The sequence below is a fragment of the Netta rufina genome (genome assembly GCF_964035555.1).
Source record: "Netta rufina genome assembly, chromosome: 11".
In the NCBI taxonomy this organism is placed as follows: domain Eukaryota; kingdom Metazoa; phylum Chordata; class Aves; order Anseriformes; family Anatidae; genus Netta; species Netta rufina.
Window position 1 is genome coordinate 19,907,387 of NC_140134.1, and position 13,623 is coordinate 19,921,009.

At 52.1% G+C, this 13,623-nt stretch overlaps 1 protein-coding gene across 1 annotated transcript in view; it reads right to left on the reverse strand.

Annotated features, from left to right (window-relative positions):
- Nucleotides 1-13,623, reverse strand: part of IGDCC3 (immunoglobulin superfamily DCC subclass member 3) — a gene marked incomplete at both ends in the record, with an annotated part of 79,166 nt that overhangs the window by 24,231 nt on the left and 41,312 nt on the right. The window contains 3 exons of the mRNA XM_084293547.1: nucleotides 2,833-2,970; nucleotides 6,826-6,956; nucleotides 9,338-9,482. Coding sequence (XP_084149673.1) covers nucleotides 2,833-2,970; nucleotides 6,826-6,956; nucleotides 9,338-9,482 — 414 coding nt within the window. The remainder of the gene's footprint in view (nucleotides 1-2,832; nucleotides 2,971-6,825; nucleotides 6,957-9,337; nucleotides 9,483-13,623) is intronic.

Here is a 13,623-nt window from a genome sequence, read left to right on the forward strand (position 1 = left end):
CACTTTTGAGACGCATGGGTCTCCTGCTCTGTCCGACACCGGGCACGGCGGATTAGCATATTTAGAGTACATTGCAACAGTTGACTATTCAGGATGTGAAGTGGTGAAATTTACTCTATTATTTCTAAACACTTACAGGAACGGCGCTCCTGTCAACCAGTCAGCCATCTATTGCAAGCTTCTGTGTCCAATAAGTTACCAATTAATTGGCTCCTGCAATTGTTGCACGGTTTACTTTTTGAATGGCTCCCTCTTTAGTAATTTCCTTCCCATTGTGCGACCCTTTCTGACAACTTCTGTATAACGCTATCAGATAATCACTGTCTTTTCTTTTTCGCCTCACTTTTCTATATCTCTCTAAATAGTGTATTATTCTGCCCTGGTACCTTTTATGGAGGCCAGCTCAGTGGCCTGTCACTTAAAGGGTAAGGATACATTAAAATCGTCATTCATTCAAAAGGCTTTGCAGTAAGTGCCCGGGATATTCATTTGTGCACGCATACAGGTCCCTGCCTGAAGTGCGTAGCTCTGAAAGGAAAAGCCCTATCTCCCCTGAACAAACCCTTAATGATTTTACGTTTCTCTCAGAGCCTGCTCCCTAATGAATGTTGACATTTCATGCGCTGCGAGACACAGGAATTCTGTTTGTGGTCAGGGGCTACAACATATTCCCAAGGAAATTAAATTCAAAATTGATTGCGTGACACTCAAAAACCGGCCCAGAATTGGAATGATTTCCTTTAAGCAAAATATAACTGCCTCTCCCCCTGAAAACCCGCCAGGTTTTCGCAAAGCCAAAGCAAAAAGTGCAAATGTTGCTTTCCCTTGCAACTGAAAGCTGAAAAAGCAAAATTGTTCTTTGCTCCTTTCTGATGGAAGAAATGCCACAACGTCAAAACTGTGAGCGAAAGGGTTCAAACAGATACTCCAAAATGGCAACAAGCCCTGTACACAGACCTGGTGTAATGGCAACACCGTGGTTGAGGTTTCCCTCGAGCAAGCAAGAGAGATGTTCACATAGAAGTGAGCTTTACATTTTAATTATTGTGCCTCTTTAAGTCTTTGTGGCCATGGATTTTATTATTTCTTGGAGTGGATGAAGGCTTTTTTGCAAGGTAAGTTGGAAAATTACATTGGGAAAAAAAATAAAATTGGTTATTTAAGCTGAACCAAGTCTGCCAGAAGAACCTGATGAAGGAGACCCTCACACGGGAGGAACCTACCTACCTGTGGAAGACAGATGCTCAGAGAACCTCCCTGTCCAACATAACCCCTCTCCCACCTCCAGATGACACAGACACGGCTTCTGAAATCACTACCAAGAGGTGACAGGCCCACAAACTCATCTGAGAGCCTGTAAGCCCCATCACTGGTCAGATTGGTGTAATAAGAAACAAGACCGTGTGATTCTTTGGGCAGGAAACCTTCACGCTGAAGGGGAGGGAAAATAACGGGGTCTCTTTGCCACTTCGGAGCTCTAAATCTGCTGCTTTGCTGCAAGGCCACGTGGGGAGGGTATTTATTTTTGGTGGAAGGCAATGCTGAGCCCACGCCATCCAGGCAAACATAGCACGAAGTTATTACATCTTCATTACTGCACTGCTCTTTAGAGACAAGTGTTTTGAAGAAGGTAATAAGCACTTATAATTAAGGCAATTATAACGTAGTTTATTATAGTTGAGCTCTAACGTAGAGCTGCCTTGTGTCCAAGAGAGCCAAAACAGTGATACAGCTCGTCTGGGGAATTTTTAAAACAGCATCAATCTGATGGTTATGGCTCTGGAGGAAAAATAAGAAGGTAGCAGACACAAGTTGATTTTATAAGCCACCAGAGGAAGCAAGCTGGAGGGGAGGCACGGAGAAATGGTGTGAGTGCTGCTGGATGCGTGTCCTTGTCCCCTGCAGATGGCTCTGAGTGGGAAGTCACCATCCCATGAGCCAGGCCAGACTCCATTAGCACGGCCCTTGGAGAGCCACGGGGGCAAAGCCCTGCACCCAGCGCTGCTTTATGGGGCAGGATTATCCCTGCTCGTGCTTCACAGCCACCTCGGGTGACTCGGGGAGATTAGCTTCGAAAAACAACGTGACCCCGCAGAGCACCAGGGCTTGGGAAATGCTAACTGAGCCCAACCCCACAGTGTGCTCACACGGTTACGAGCTCCAGAAGATAAATGAAAAGCCGTCAGCTCTTCGCTCGGCGCGGATTTCTGTTGGGAAGTGGAAGTGTTGCTCCGCACAAAGTATTTTCTGAGCTACTATCACGGTATAAGCCTAAAAGAGCCCTTGCTTTTGGACAGGGAGAAACTGCACTTTGCTTGTGTGATGCCATCAGACCCTGGCTCTGGTTTCCATGCTGATTAAAAACCATCACTGACCCCAGCAGCAAGCATCTGTATTTTCAGAGCTTCAGACACGCCACCTTAAGCTCTCTCTGCCCCCTAAGATTTTTTCCAACTCCCTGAACAGGCAGAGAGTTTCTTTCAAGTCTGTTTCACGTGGAAGACGTGTTTGTGTGCGCTTCTGCTTCTCTGGGCCAACAGTGGTGATGTTTTTGATGCAGCTGAAGAAGACGCTGTCACTCAGGGAACGCTAAAATTATCACCTTTCAGGAAACATCTACGGGTTTAACCAGCCCACTTCTCTAACCGCTAAACACACGATCTCGGCAGGGAGAAAAAAACTGAGCGCAGACACGATAAAAAGCACTTCCAGCCTACAATTAATCCCCGTAGGAAGGGAAAGGGTGGATCACTTGTTGCGTGGGACAGTCCCTGGCATCACCAATTTCCTCCGTGGTGGCGATGGAGAGGAGGAAGGAATCCTCGGGCTTACCCAGGCGGCTCCAGGAGACGATGGGCCGGGGATTGCCGGTGGCGATGCACTCCAGCACTGCAGTCTGGTGCACCGTCAGCGTCAGGTTCTCCGGTCCGACGAGAATCATGGGGTCCTTGTAAACAGTGGAGTGGGAGCCTGCAAGGACAGCATCACTGTTAGAAGGCATCCCTGGGGCCTCGGGACATCCTCTCTTGTTGAATGGAGCCACAGAGGGCTTTGCTCATCCTCTGGGTAACGATAAGATGTTTGGTGTAATCCCCAATAAATCTGAGACCCATGTGAAACAGAGGGAGCACGGTATTTGGGAGGCTGTTGCATTTGCTGAATGTGTTTTAAGTGTGTGCTGCTATTTCTGGGGAAAATTCAGCCACACCCAGCCCCAGGCACTGCTCGTAGCACCCACGTACAGGGCAGCACAGGGAAGAAACCTTGCTGCGAGCTGCAGTGAGCAGACCTGCAGGTTGGATGTGGTTTGCAGGGAGGACACAAGCTACAGGACAGCTTGTGCAGACTTACACAGACATTATGCAAATAAATGAAAGAGCTGCTTCACCTTCCAGCATCTCGGTTTGCTAATTAATCTGTGTGCTCCATAATGCATAAATTTACCTCCGTGCAAGCCTCCTCTGTTGCTGCTGGTGTCATTTGCTCCAAAAACCCTGCCCTGGGACACAGAGGGAAGTGCAGGTGGCAGTCTCTGTCTCCTGCTGGGGATCTTTTTGAGAGGAAACTCCGGAAATTGTTTATTTGCACTACGGTAGCACCAACAGGCAGCAGCCGAGATTGAAACCCGTCACACAAGATGATGCACGGACCCATAAAATAAACCCATAAAAATAAAGCTCTGGCACGAGGACACTGGAAACTAGACAACCACATTTCACCGGACAAAAGGAGACTGCAAGGACCAAACTATCATCCCGTGTCAGGTACAGCACAGCTGAACCTGCATCTCCTGGGCCACCAGAAAGCGCCTTACCCCTGGGCCAAAGCTCCCTTTGGCCTCCACTCCTGTTTTTGGGGAGCAGAAGCAGAGGAAAATGAGATATTCTCAGTTCTCCCTCAGCAGGAGACAACAACCTCTGCATTAGCCTTCTCCCTTTATGCTCTCCCTTGCTGATGAGATCTGGGTTGCACGCCAGAAATGCCGAGGTCAAGCAGTGTTTAAGGAATTTAAACAATCTGACAGCTGCTGCTGGCAAAAAAATGCTCCGTGCACCTGCAGAGAGGAATACTTGGGCTGCTCTTCTCCCCTGAGCAAGACTGGGGCACGGGGGAGGCTGGAGCAGAGCCCTGCCACCAGCAGGGCTTCGCTGTAGGGTCCACCCCGCACCGCCTCCTGGACATCGACGTTCCCAAAAGCTTGTTAAAAAGCAAATCGATGCCCCAAAAACGACCTGCGAGGGCTCTCCCCATGCTTTTTAACATCACCCTCTCGCAGCACCTCAGGGGCTGAAACGAAGGTGGCAGCAGGAGGATCACACAGCACGGATCCGAGCGGCTCGCTGGTTAACCAGCCCTCCGGGGGCTGCTCGGGGAGCGACAAAGCCACCCCGAGGCTGCGTCTAAAATGGGCAAAATCCAAGAAAAATCACCGTGTCGGCGTGACTTAAGAGCTGACTCTCGCCGAACGCATTTCACCGCGAGCCATAAAATGCAGATTTTTTGATGAGAAGCAGAATGCACAATAAATTCATATGACCGGCTGCTTAACCCCAAGGGATCTGAAAAACAATACCTCCCCCCTCGGTACCTCGGCGTGCCTCTAAAAGCCATGTAAATTTATTGTTCTGTATCACAATGGTAAACGTCCACGCTTAGAATAACACGATATTATCATCGTATTATACACTGATTGCAGTATTTCAAAACGCTGAAAAATGAAATGAAATGCCCAAGGTCACCCAAGAAGATCGGCAGACGGGAGCTGGGAGCAGAGCAGGATTTATAAAACTCCCTGTTTGGCCAACAACAAAAATCACGCGCTTTGATTTACGCTCCTCAATATGCAGGCGGGTTCCTGGGTGTGGGATCAGCTCCCTGAGTTTGGGCAAACCTTGTCCATCCCTGGGACCTGCATTTCCACCGCTGCCGAGCCCGATGCTGGTGGCAGTGGCAGCTCCTGCAGGTCCCCAGAAGGGACGGTGACCCAGGAAGGATGCAGCTGCCCCCTGAGCATTGGGGAGGTTTCCTTCTCCTACCAGGACACTCTTTGGTGCAGGGGCAGGAAGGGAGGAGTGAGAAAACGAGGGGTTTTCAGTAGGCAGGTGCTGCTGGAGGAGCACGACAGGGGTTTGGGCAAGCTGGGGGGGGATTTATTTCGAAAGGGAAAAAGCCTCTAATGATGCAGGCAGTCCCCGGGGGCTCTGCCAGCAGCAATCCTGGTGAGGGTGGGGAGGTCCCCGGCACCGTCAGGCACTCTAGGAGGGATGGGAGCATCGCTGGCACGGGCTGTTAGATCTTGATCAAAAGGACAGCAGCAGAGAGAGACGCGGCTCGTGCTGAAAAGGTGTCAGTGCAGAGAGGCAGGCAGCCCCCTGGGAGCAGCTCCGCTAAGCAGGCACTTGAAAATAATCAATCAGTAGGGCTGGAAGACAGATCTGTGCTGGGAGAGGGAGGGAAGTGCCGCGGGCAGGCTCCTTCCTCCCCTGCAGCAGTCAGCCTCCTCCTCCTCCTCTCCCACCCCAGGGAGGCTTTCTGCAGGTCAAACAACTGCTCAGGTTGCTGTCCCAGCCAGGGAACCCTCGTCTGAAGAGGGTAAGGTGTTTGCAACAGGTTGAGAGCGTGCAAGTGTGTGGTTCCTGCAGCTCTGCTCACACGCAGTGACTGAAGCACGGTCCAAGCCCTTCAGACACTTACACACTTACACACCGTGCCCGTATTCATTGCCCGACTGCCTTAAGGAAGAGAAAAACCACAAGCACTGCACAGACAGGAAACCTGGAAAATATCCACTCGGGATGAGGGATGGTCAGCTGACAACAACCAGCACTTTTTGCCCCGCCAGGAACAATAACTCAGAGCAGAAAACTGACACAAAGAACTTCAGCACGTCGGTAACTCACTGCACGTTCCCCCCCAGCATGTGGCTACTGTTCACATAGATCAAGAGAACAGCAAGCTAACAGGCAGCAGGAGCTCCCAGGTCTTTCAGAGCCAGCTAAGCTGCTTGCTTTCCCCACCAGGCGATGTGCACAGCATCGTTTTTTCCTCGGCTTCCCCTGTTTCACACGTTTTTTCTCCATTTAGCAGAGGCCAGCCTGGCACAGCTCAGGAGGAGGACCCTTGGCTGCATGCAAAGGGTCCGTGCGTGCTCTCCCAAACCCATCTAACTTGTACACAAACAAAGCGTGGGTGTGAAATGCTTTGCTTTGCTTGCACAGCACACTAAAAACCAGGAGGTACGTGGCTTGGGACCTGTTTCTGGAGAGGGACTAAAAGGTACTGCTACTTCTTCAGCTGGAGCTTTCCGAGGTGAAAACCTGTTTTCAGCCAATAACTTGGAACACGGACGGAGAACCAAGCCCAAATCCAGCCTGGGGTGCTCAGGGTTTCTCCTCCTCATCTTCCAAAGAAAGGTGAGCCCACTTTGGCTGCAGGGTAATGCTCACGGCCTATGGAACATAACTCCCCGATTAGATAAATAATTGATCACCCCATGTGCTGCAATTACTTCCAGAGCGGGCAGGTCTCATAAGGAGATGATGCATCTTCCGCATTTCCTAAAGAATTTATTTAAAGCAAAGCTGCTGTAACTCATGTTCACACCGTCCTCCCTCTCCCCAGAAACTGGCACTAATTTAGAGGCAAAGAGATGAATTTCTCTGCTATTAAATGGACCGATGTGGCAGGAACTAATAACAATACAGCGCGAGGAACGTGCTATTGCTGGACAGAGGAACTTTTCTCGGTGTGATTAGCCCAAAGCTAAACTGTCCTGGTCCAGAAGAGCAGCAGGAGGAGGGAAAGGCAGTCAGGGCTGGTACTGACCTGACACAGTGAGCCTGGCCTCCCGGCTGAACTTCACGTTAGCAATATTGGTAGCGACGCAGTGAAAAATCCCGCTGTCCTCTGCCCTCAGCCCCGTGATTTGGAGAACCCCCTTGGGAAGCAGCGTGTACCTGCGGGAAGAGAAAAGCAGAAATGAAGACTTGCAAGGCGGGACACGATGGGAAAGCAAGCTGATGACAAAGCAGCTGAAAAGCTGCTACCACCCAGATGATGCAGACCCCAGCATGTTTGCTTTTTGGTTGTTTGCTTTTTGGATATTTGAGCCTCTGCTCTTCTTTTACGGAGGTTACATTCCTTTTTTCATCTTCTGATGCATCCTTGGGAAAGGATGGCTTTCGATGGAAGGCTACGAAGTAGCTGCTTCTTATTTAACTCGTGGAAAAGCTTTGGAAAAAAGCTTTGGAAGTGCATTTTCGTGTGAAGACAGCTGACACGTGAGTCTATGGACAAGCACGGGGGAACTGTGTGCTCCAGGTCCAACACAGGACTCAAACCCAAGCAGCATCAAAACCTCGAATGCACGGAAAAGTGTCTTTAAAACAGATATTGTGTGGGCATACATCAATATAAATATTTTGTATATACAAACCAGACTCACTTAGAGCACACGTGCACACACACACATCTATACGTGTCCATACATTACGGGTTGCTTGGCAACTGCGTGTTTCAATGGCTCGGTGCTCTGTCGTTCCGCCGTGATGAGTTAATAATCCATTTCCGTCGGGAAGATGAAGAATACCTTGCTCCAGATCAGCATATGGTTAAGTGCCCATAACCTGCTCCCTGCGCCGGGTGCCAAACGCGCGGTGTCGGTGGCAGCGTGACAGCAATCAGCCTTACACGTCCCCAAGTTGATTGCAATCTCTCCGGGACTTTAAAACGCCCGTTGTTTTGGATGAATTATACCACAAGAAGCCTTCATTTTTGTTAACAATCTGCCCACAGCATTAGAAGATTCAATTCCAAAGCTATTATTCTGCCTTCAGAGCCTCCGAGTGCAAGGCTCGGCATACAAATTTATCCACACTTCATACGCAGAAATGCACCGGGCGTGATTAATGCAGAAATCCAATTCAGTTGGAGGAGCAACCCTCATCACCCAGGCCCGCTGGTGGCAGAGATTAATCCACTGAGCTAACAATAAAACCCTTTCACTACAAGTTTACTCCTGCAGAAAGCCTGTTCAAAATCAGGACACTGAAAACTAGGAAAGCTGCTCCTAGACCGTGTCCATGAGGGCTTGGGTGAGCTCCTGGCCCCAGAGAAGATGCAGTGGGATGGGCACAGCTTGGGGTTATCCGGCTCTTCCTCCTTGGTCTTGGTCTCAGGCTCAATTCCACACCCTTTACTCCTGCTGATACCACCTGGTACCAGCTGCCCTGCTCTGCCACATCCCCGGCTCAGCACTCGTGTGACTGAGGAGCCTTGAGAGGAGACCGAGTTTGACGAATTAACCTTGTGCTGGGCTAAAAAAAGCTCAGACGAAAAACACGGGGAAAAACAAAACCTGCCAGTTGCAGTTTTCCACCGTGAGGCTGGGCCTCTTGGGCCTTCCTACCCTAAGTTCACCGTGACGCTGAGAAGGTCAGGCATTGTTCCAAGCCTCACGTTTTTCTCCTGCCTCCGAAGAACCCCAGCGGGTTCTGTTTCAAGAATAGGGGCTTCCAGGAAAATATTTACGGCTTCCTGCTCTCGCTTATCCCCAACGGGCAGACACCAGCGGGCGATGGGGGCGCGCTGCGACCTGGTCTCCTGCCATCGCTTTCGTGCGGCCCCCGAGCTGCAGCTGGGCCCGCCGGAGGCTGCCGGCACGGAGCACGGGCTTCCTGCCACCTGTACCCTGCTCGGAGGATCAAACCGTGGCCCGGTGAGGTTTCCGACGTGGAGGGAGCAGGCTGTCAAACACAGGAAGCGAGGACGTGCCGCCCCAGGCCTCGGCTGCGGAAAGGGGGCGGCTGGGGCTTCGCTGCAGGACACTGTAGGGAAGGATGCTCTCCGCGGAGCCTCCCTGCTGTAACCCATTCAGGGAGCTCACCCGGGAAGGAAGGTCTGGTGGTCGTGGTGTAGTTCAGTTTTGGGAGCCACTTGCAAGGCCGTGTTGTGGTTGTGGTGTGGGAAGAGGTGCTCAAAAGGGAGTCACAGAGGGATGAAGGGTGCCGGAGTCGCTCCAGGGTCTCCTAGGACTGCTGTGGGGGCTCTTCAGGCTGGGGGGGCAACCTGGAGGAGGGCTGCCTCCTCTTGGGGGAGGTCACTGAAAGCTTCTACCCCTTCCAAAATCATCTAATAGGGTTTATTTAGCTCTCTTGGGAAACGCAGCCTTTCTGCATGGCCAGAAGGAGCCCTCACAACCCATAACATTCACCTAAAGTCTTCCATGACAGAAATGTTGGCCAAGAGTCTCAGCCCAGGTCAGTCATGTCGTAGAAGACCCCTGAGGGTAATTCTGCCCAGGGAAAGGACAGCAGCACGTGCTTTGGGCATGTCCTACCTCTCGTTGTCCGTGTTGACCGGCATGCGGTTCTTGTGCCAGAGGATGACGGGCTCGGGCAGGCCGTGGATCTGGCACTGGAACCTCGCGACGCCCCCTTCCTCCACCACCGCGTTCTGCGGGTGGACGTGGAAGTCGGACATGGCTGGAAGACACAGAGAGAGACAAAACGGGTCAGGTGTGAAAGGAGAGCCATCGGCAGCAACCTCGCAGGACCGAGGAAGTTTCCCAGAGCTGGGAAATGGGACCCTCAGGCACCCGCCCCGGCAGAAGAGCAGGCTGTTTGCACTTGATCCCCATCTCTGCTCGGCTCACCGCATGCCCTGCCTGCAGCATGATGGAAGTCATGGTCACATCTCCACGCTGCAGAGCACCAGGCTGCCAGCAGCACCACAAGCGGGCTGCCAGAGCTCAGCAGCTCAGCCCACCGCAGCTTTTGGGGCTGGGACCACCCCCCTGGTAAAGGATAAACCCCACTCAGGGTGAACACAGAGCTGAGCACAGAAAAAAACACAAAGTGAACCCGTTTCAGCACAGCCGCAGCTGTGAGCACCGTGCAGAAAGGCTCTGGCACGCTGGTAGAGCTCCATAAATAATACAGTAATTATTACTATTAATTAATTGGAAGGTGCTGCCTGTTGACTCGGCAATAAACATATTCGAGGCTAATAAACATCCTGGTGGTTATTTAGCTCGTGATTCATTTACAGCGCCGCATCCTCGGGAAGATCTCTCGCATTATCATATAAAATAAACTCCAAGAGAGCCCCCCTGCTCCGCCAGCCCAGCCCGATGATGCCTCTCCCCAGCGAGAAAGCCTCGTCCCCTTTTACACACGCCAGGAGTAATGAATGTACCTGGGCTTCGGGACAAGCTGCGTGTGTGTCAGGGCAGCTGAATCACTCAGCTGCAAGCTCCAGTCGGGCTCGGGCAGCTGGGAGGGGGCCATTAGCAATCATACATTAAATATGTGGTGCATTAACCCGCGCTGCTCCTCGACCCGGCGCTCCCAGCCCGCTTGCCACGGGTTTGTTAAGCTGATGGCACAAGGCGCAGCGAAGCCTCGGCACGGCCGTGGGGTTGGGAAGGGTTTGCAGCTCTAAAAACGTGCCCACGGTCCCACGTTGGGGTTTTTGGGTTGGCAGAGCCCTGCGCCATGCTCCAGGCAGGCTGCCAGGGGTGCACGAGGCAGCACAAGGCGAAAAGACCGAGCACAAACCTATCTGACTTTCCCAGGATGAAAGGGAACGCAATATTCCCTCCGGTAAGGGGCAGAGCAATGGCAATTTACCCTGGTTTTACAGATTCAGCCTGGAAATGGGACTGTTCGTGGCCCAGAGCACCCAGCCATGCAAGCTCGAGCCCAAAGGCAGCCCCCAAACCAGGCAATCCCCTCGCCAAATTAACGGGGGCTGCTGAAAGCCGTGGGGTGGCCGGGGGTCCCCACGGCACGGGGGCTCGAGGGAGCTGCAGAATACATCAAGGCTGCCCCTCGGAGGTCCAGGTCAGGGCGAGCATCCTGAGCCCAAAGCTGATGGGCTCTCACCAAGAAACAAATCCTAGAATTAACGAGAGTGGCACAAAGCTCGTTAATAAAGGAAAAGGGAAAAAAAAAAAAAAAAAGAAAAAAGCTGGGATTCAGACGCCTGCAGGAAAATTCCTTTCAAAGGTCCAGATGCTCAGCGCCGAGGTTTTTTGGTGGCTGACAGGGCTGATAAGAAGAGGGAGGTGTGAATGAGAGCAGCCCCAGCACAGACGCTGCTCTGCCGGCTGCAGAATTCATCGCCGCCCCTTTCTTTCCATAATATCACCTCTTCTAGGTAAAACTGCAGCGATAACCTCTCCTCTTAAAGACACCAGTATTAATATTTATCATGAATAAAACATGGCCAGTTATAAATAATTCAGTTATGAGGATGTTAAGTAAAATATTACTCTTCAACGACCCTATAATGTGGCTTTGAAGCACAGTTTTATGTTAAACGCCTAGGAAACACTGTGACCCTTGCCAAGACCAGCTGGTTTGCAGAAGATGCATTAAATATTCATGCGCCGAGCTACAAAACGCTATTTTTAACACGGCTTTACGAGTTTATTTACAGTTGCACAGACAAAGGCTTTCGTGGCACCTCCTGTAAAGCAGCGCCAAAAGTTGAAGGCGAGCGATTACCTGGGCACCGCGCTCAGCCAGGACATAAATCATGGGAGGAGAAGGGGAGAGGGACAGGAGCACGGCAGGGCAATGCTCAGAGGGTCTCAATCTCTGCTGATCCCCGTAAGATTTTTACACGAGCTGCAGCTGACTGCAACAAACCCATCCAGGAGTGCTCGCTCCCGTTTGGCACTCGTCTTCCAGCAGAAAACGCCGGGGCTCCTGTTTTTAGCTGGGTGCTCTTGTTTCAGCCCACACCAGCCCGGTGGGGCTGGCCAGCAGCCAGGGAGCCGCATCTAATCTCTGTGCTAATGGCCAGAATCATTTTAAAAATAAATACACGCAACCACAGCAGCCCCTCGCCCCCGTGAGCTCCTAAGCGGGGAGGCAGCCTCTGCTCCACCTGCCTGCGTTGCCCATCGCTCTGCTCATCCAGCAGCCACGTGGCAGTGGAGGAACTGGTGCTGCCCCAGCTCCCTCTGTACCATCCTCACACAAGGTGTCTGTCACCCTGTTGCATTAAATTGCCCTCTTACAGCTCCAGGTGTCGGCAAGCCCTGAGATCAGACCTGAATCCATGCTGCTGGAGCTCCGAGCCGCGCTGTCTCAGTGCTTCTGCTGCCACCGCAGCTGGATTTTGGCTGTGGCACACCCAGACTGGCACGGAGCAGGGAGAGAAAAAAGCAAACCTGACAGGAGAAGGCTTGCAGCAGCTGGGGATGGTTATAGGAGCCCTCCCACATCGCTCGCATGGGTGCACCTTCTCCTTGAGACGTTGAGCAGCGATGCCAGCTGGGCAGCTCTGCAGCGCGAGGCAGATGAGCTGCTTTTTACCACTTTTACCACTTCTCCCATCTCAAACCACAGAGGAAATTGGTTAGGATGGGGCTGGGTGGCTGGTTCTCCTCCCCAGAGAGAAGCCCACGGGTGTCCCACTGCCTCACCTTCACCACCACGCAGTCCCCACGCGCGCACCACGCAGGTGAGCGTCCATCCTCATCCATATTCCGAGCAGATTTCTTCAGGCAAACAGCTTTGCTGGGTCTCTAATCAAAGAGCAAACAGCTCCCCAGCCTAACGGATGCCACGGAAAGGCCAACGGAATAAAAACGAAAACAGGTATTGAGTGAAATTTCCTTTACTCCACGAAAAACTAAATTGAAACCATTAGCGGCCAATCCTTTCTCGCTCGGCGCAGCATTAGTGCTAAGCCAGAGATTGACCTAGATCTGATATAGAAAAAGAAAACATTATCTTGGTGTGTCAAAGCAAATCCCAGGCCTGCCGGAATCATTAAAACGCAAACATTATCATCAAGTGCAGGCGCAAGGGGAGGAAGAAGACTTAAAAGGTTCGGTGCCGAGCACGGTGGTAGGAGAGTACCGGGGAAGCCTGGTGAGTTTTGCAGCACTTTGCTTTCTGCTTCCAAATTACTTGTGGGGAAAGGGATGCCCCAGCTGGCTGCGATACAGGAGGATGCTGGGGAGGTGCTGAGCATCCTCACCACCGCACAGCCCGCAAGCAAAGACCCCTTCTTCACTTTTTTGCCTCCAGCCTGTTAAATTCAGGCCTCTTCTAATGGAGCACGTGGTTAAAATGCCTCTGAGTTAACGCAGTGCGGGCAACAAGAGAGTTTAACGGGGACACGGCCGCAGTACCTGGGCTCCCAGATGCTCCTGCCGAGGAGGGCAGGCTTCGTTAGCTCCGTTACAGCTGATGGAGACGAAGCCTGGGAGGCACGTGGCTGGCCCAGGGAGAGAGAAAAGCCACAGGCAGAGCCCTCCCCTCCCAGGAGCGGCTCCATCCCGATGGTTTATCCTGGTACAGCTGCTGATTTTCATGCTAAAATCTCCAACTTGCGAATAAAAACTGAATTTCTGCGTGGGCTGGCAGCAGTCCGGGTTGTTTTTAAAACGCAAGGAGCCACTCCTCCAGTTAAACCCAGACCCGAGCTGTTCTCCCATCAGGCTCACAGCTCCGGCAGAAGCAGCCCTTGGCTGGATCCACGAGATTTATTAAAAACCCGTCCTGCTTGGCACCGCAGCTCCTTCCCCAGAGAGACTGCAGCCCCAAAGCGAGCAGGGGGATCTCATCTCCCATCCCCTCTCATCTTAGGACACCTCCACCACTAAGC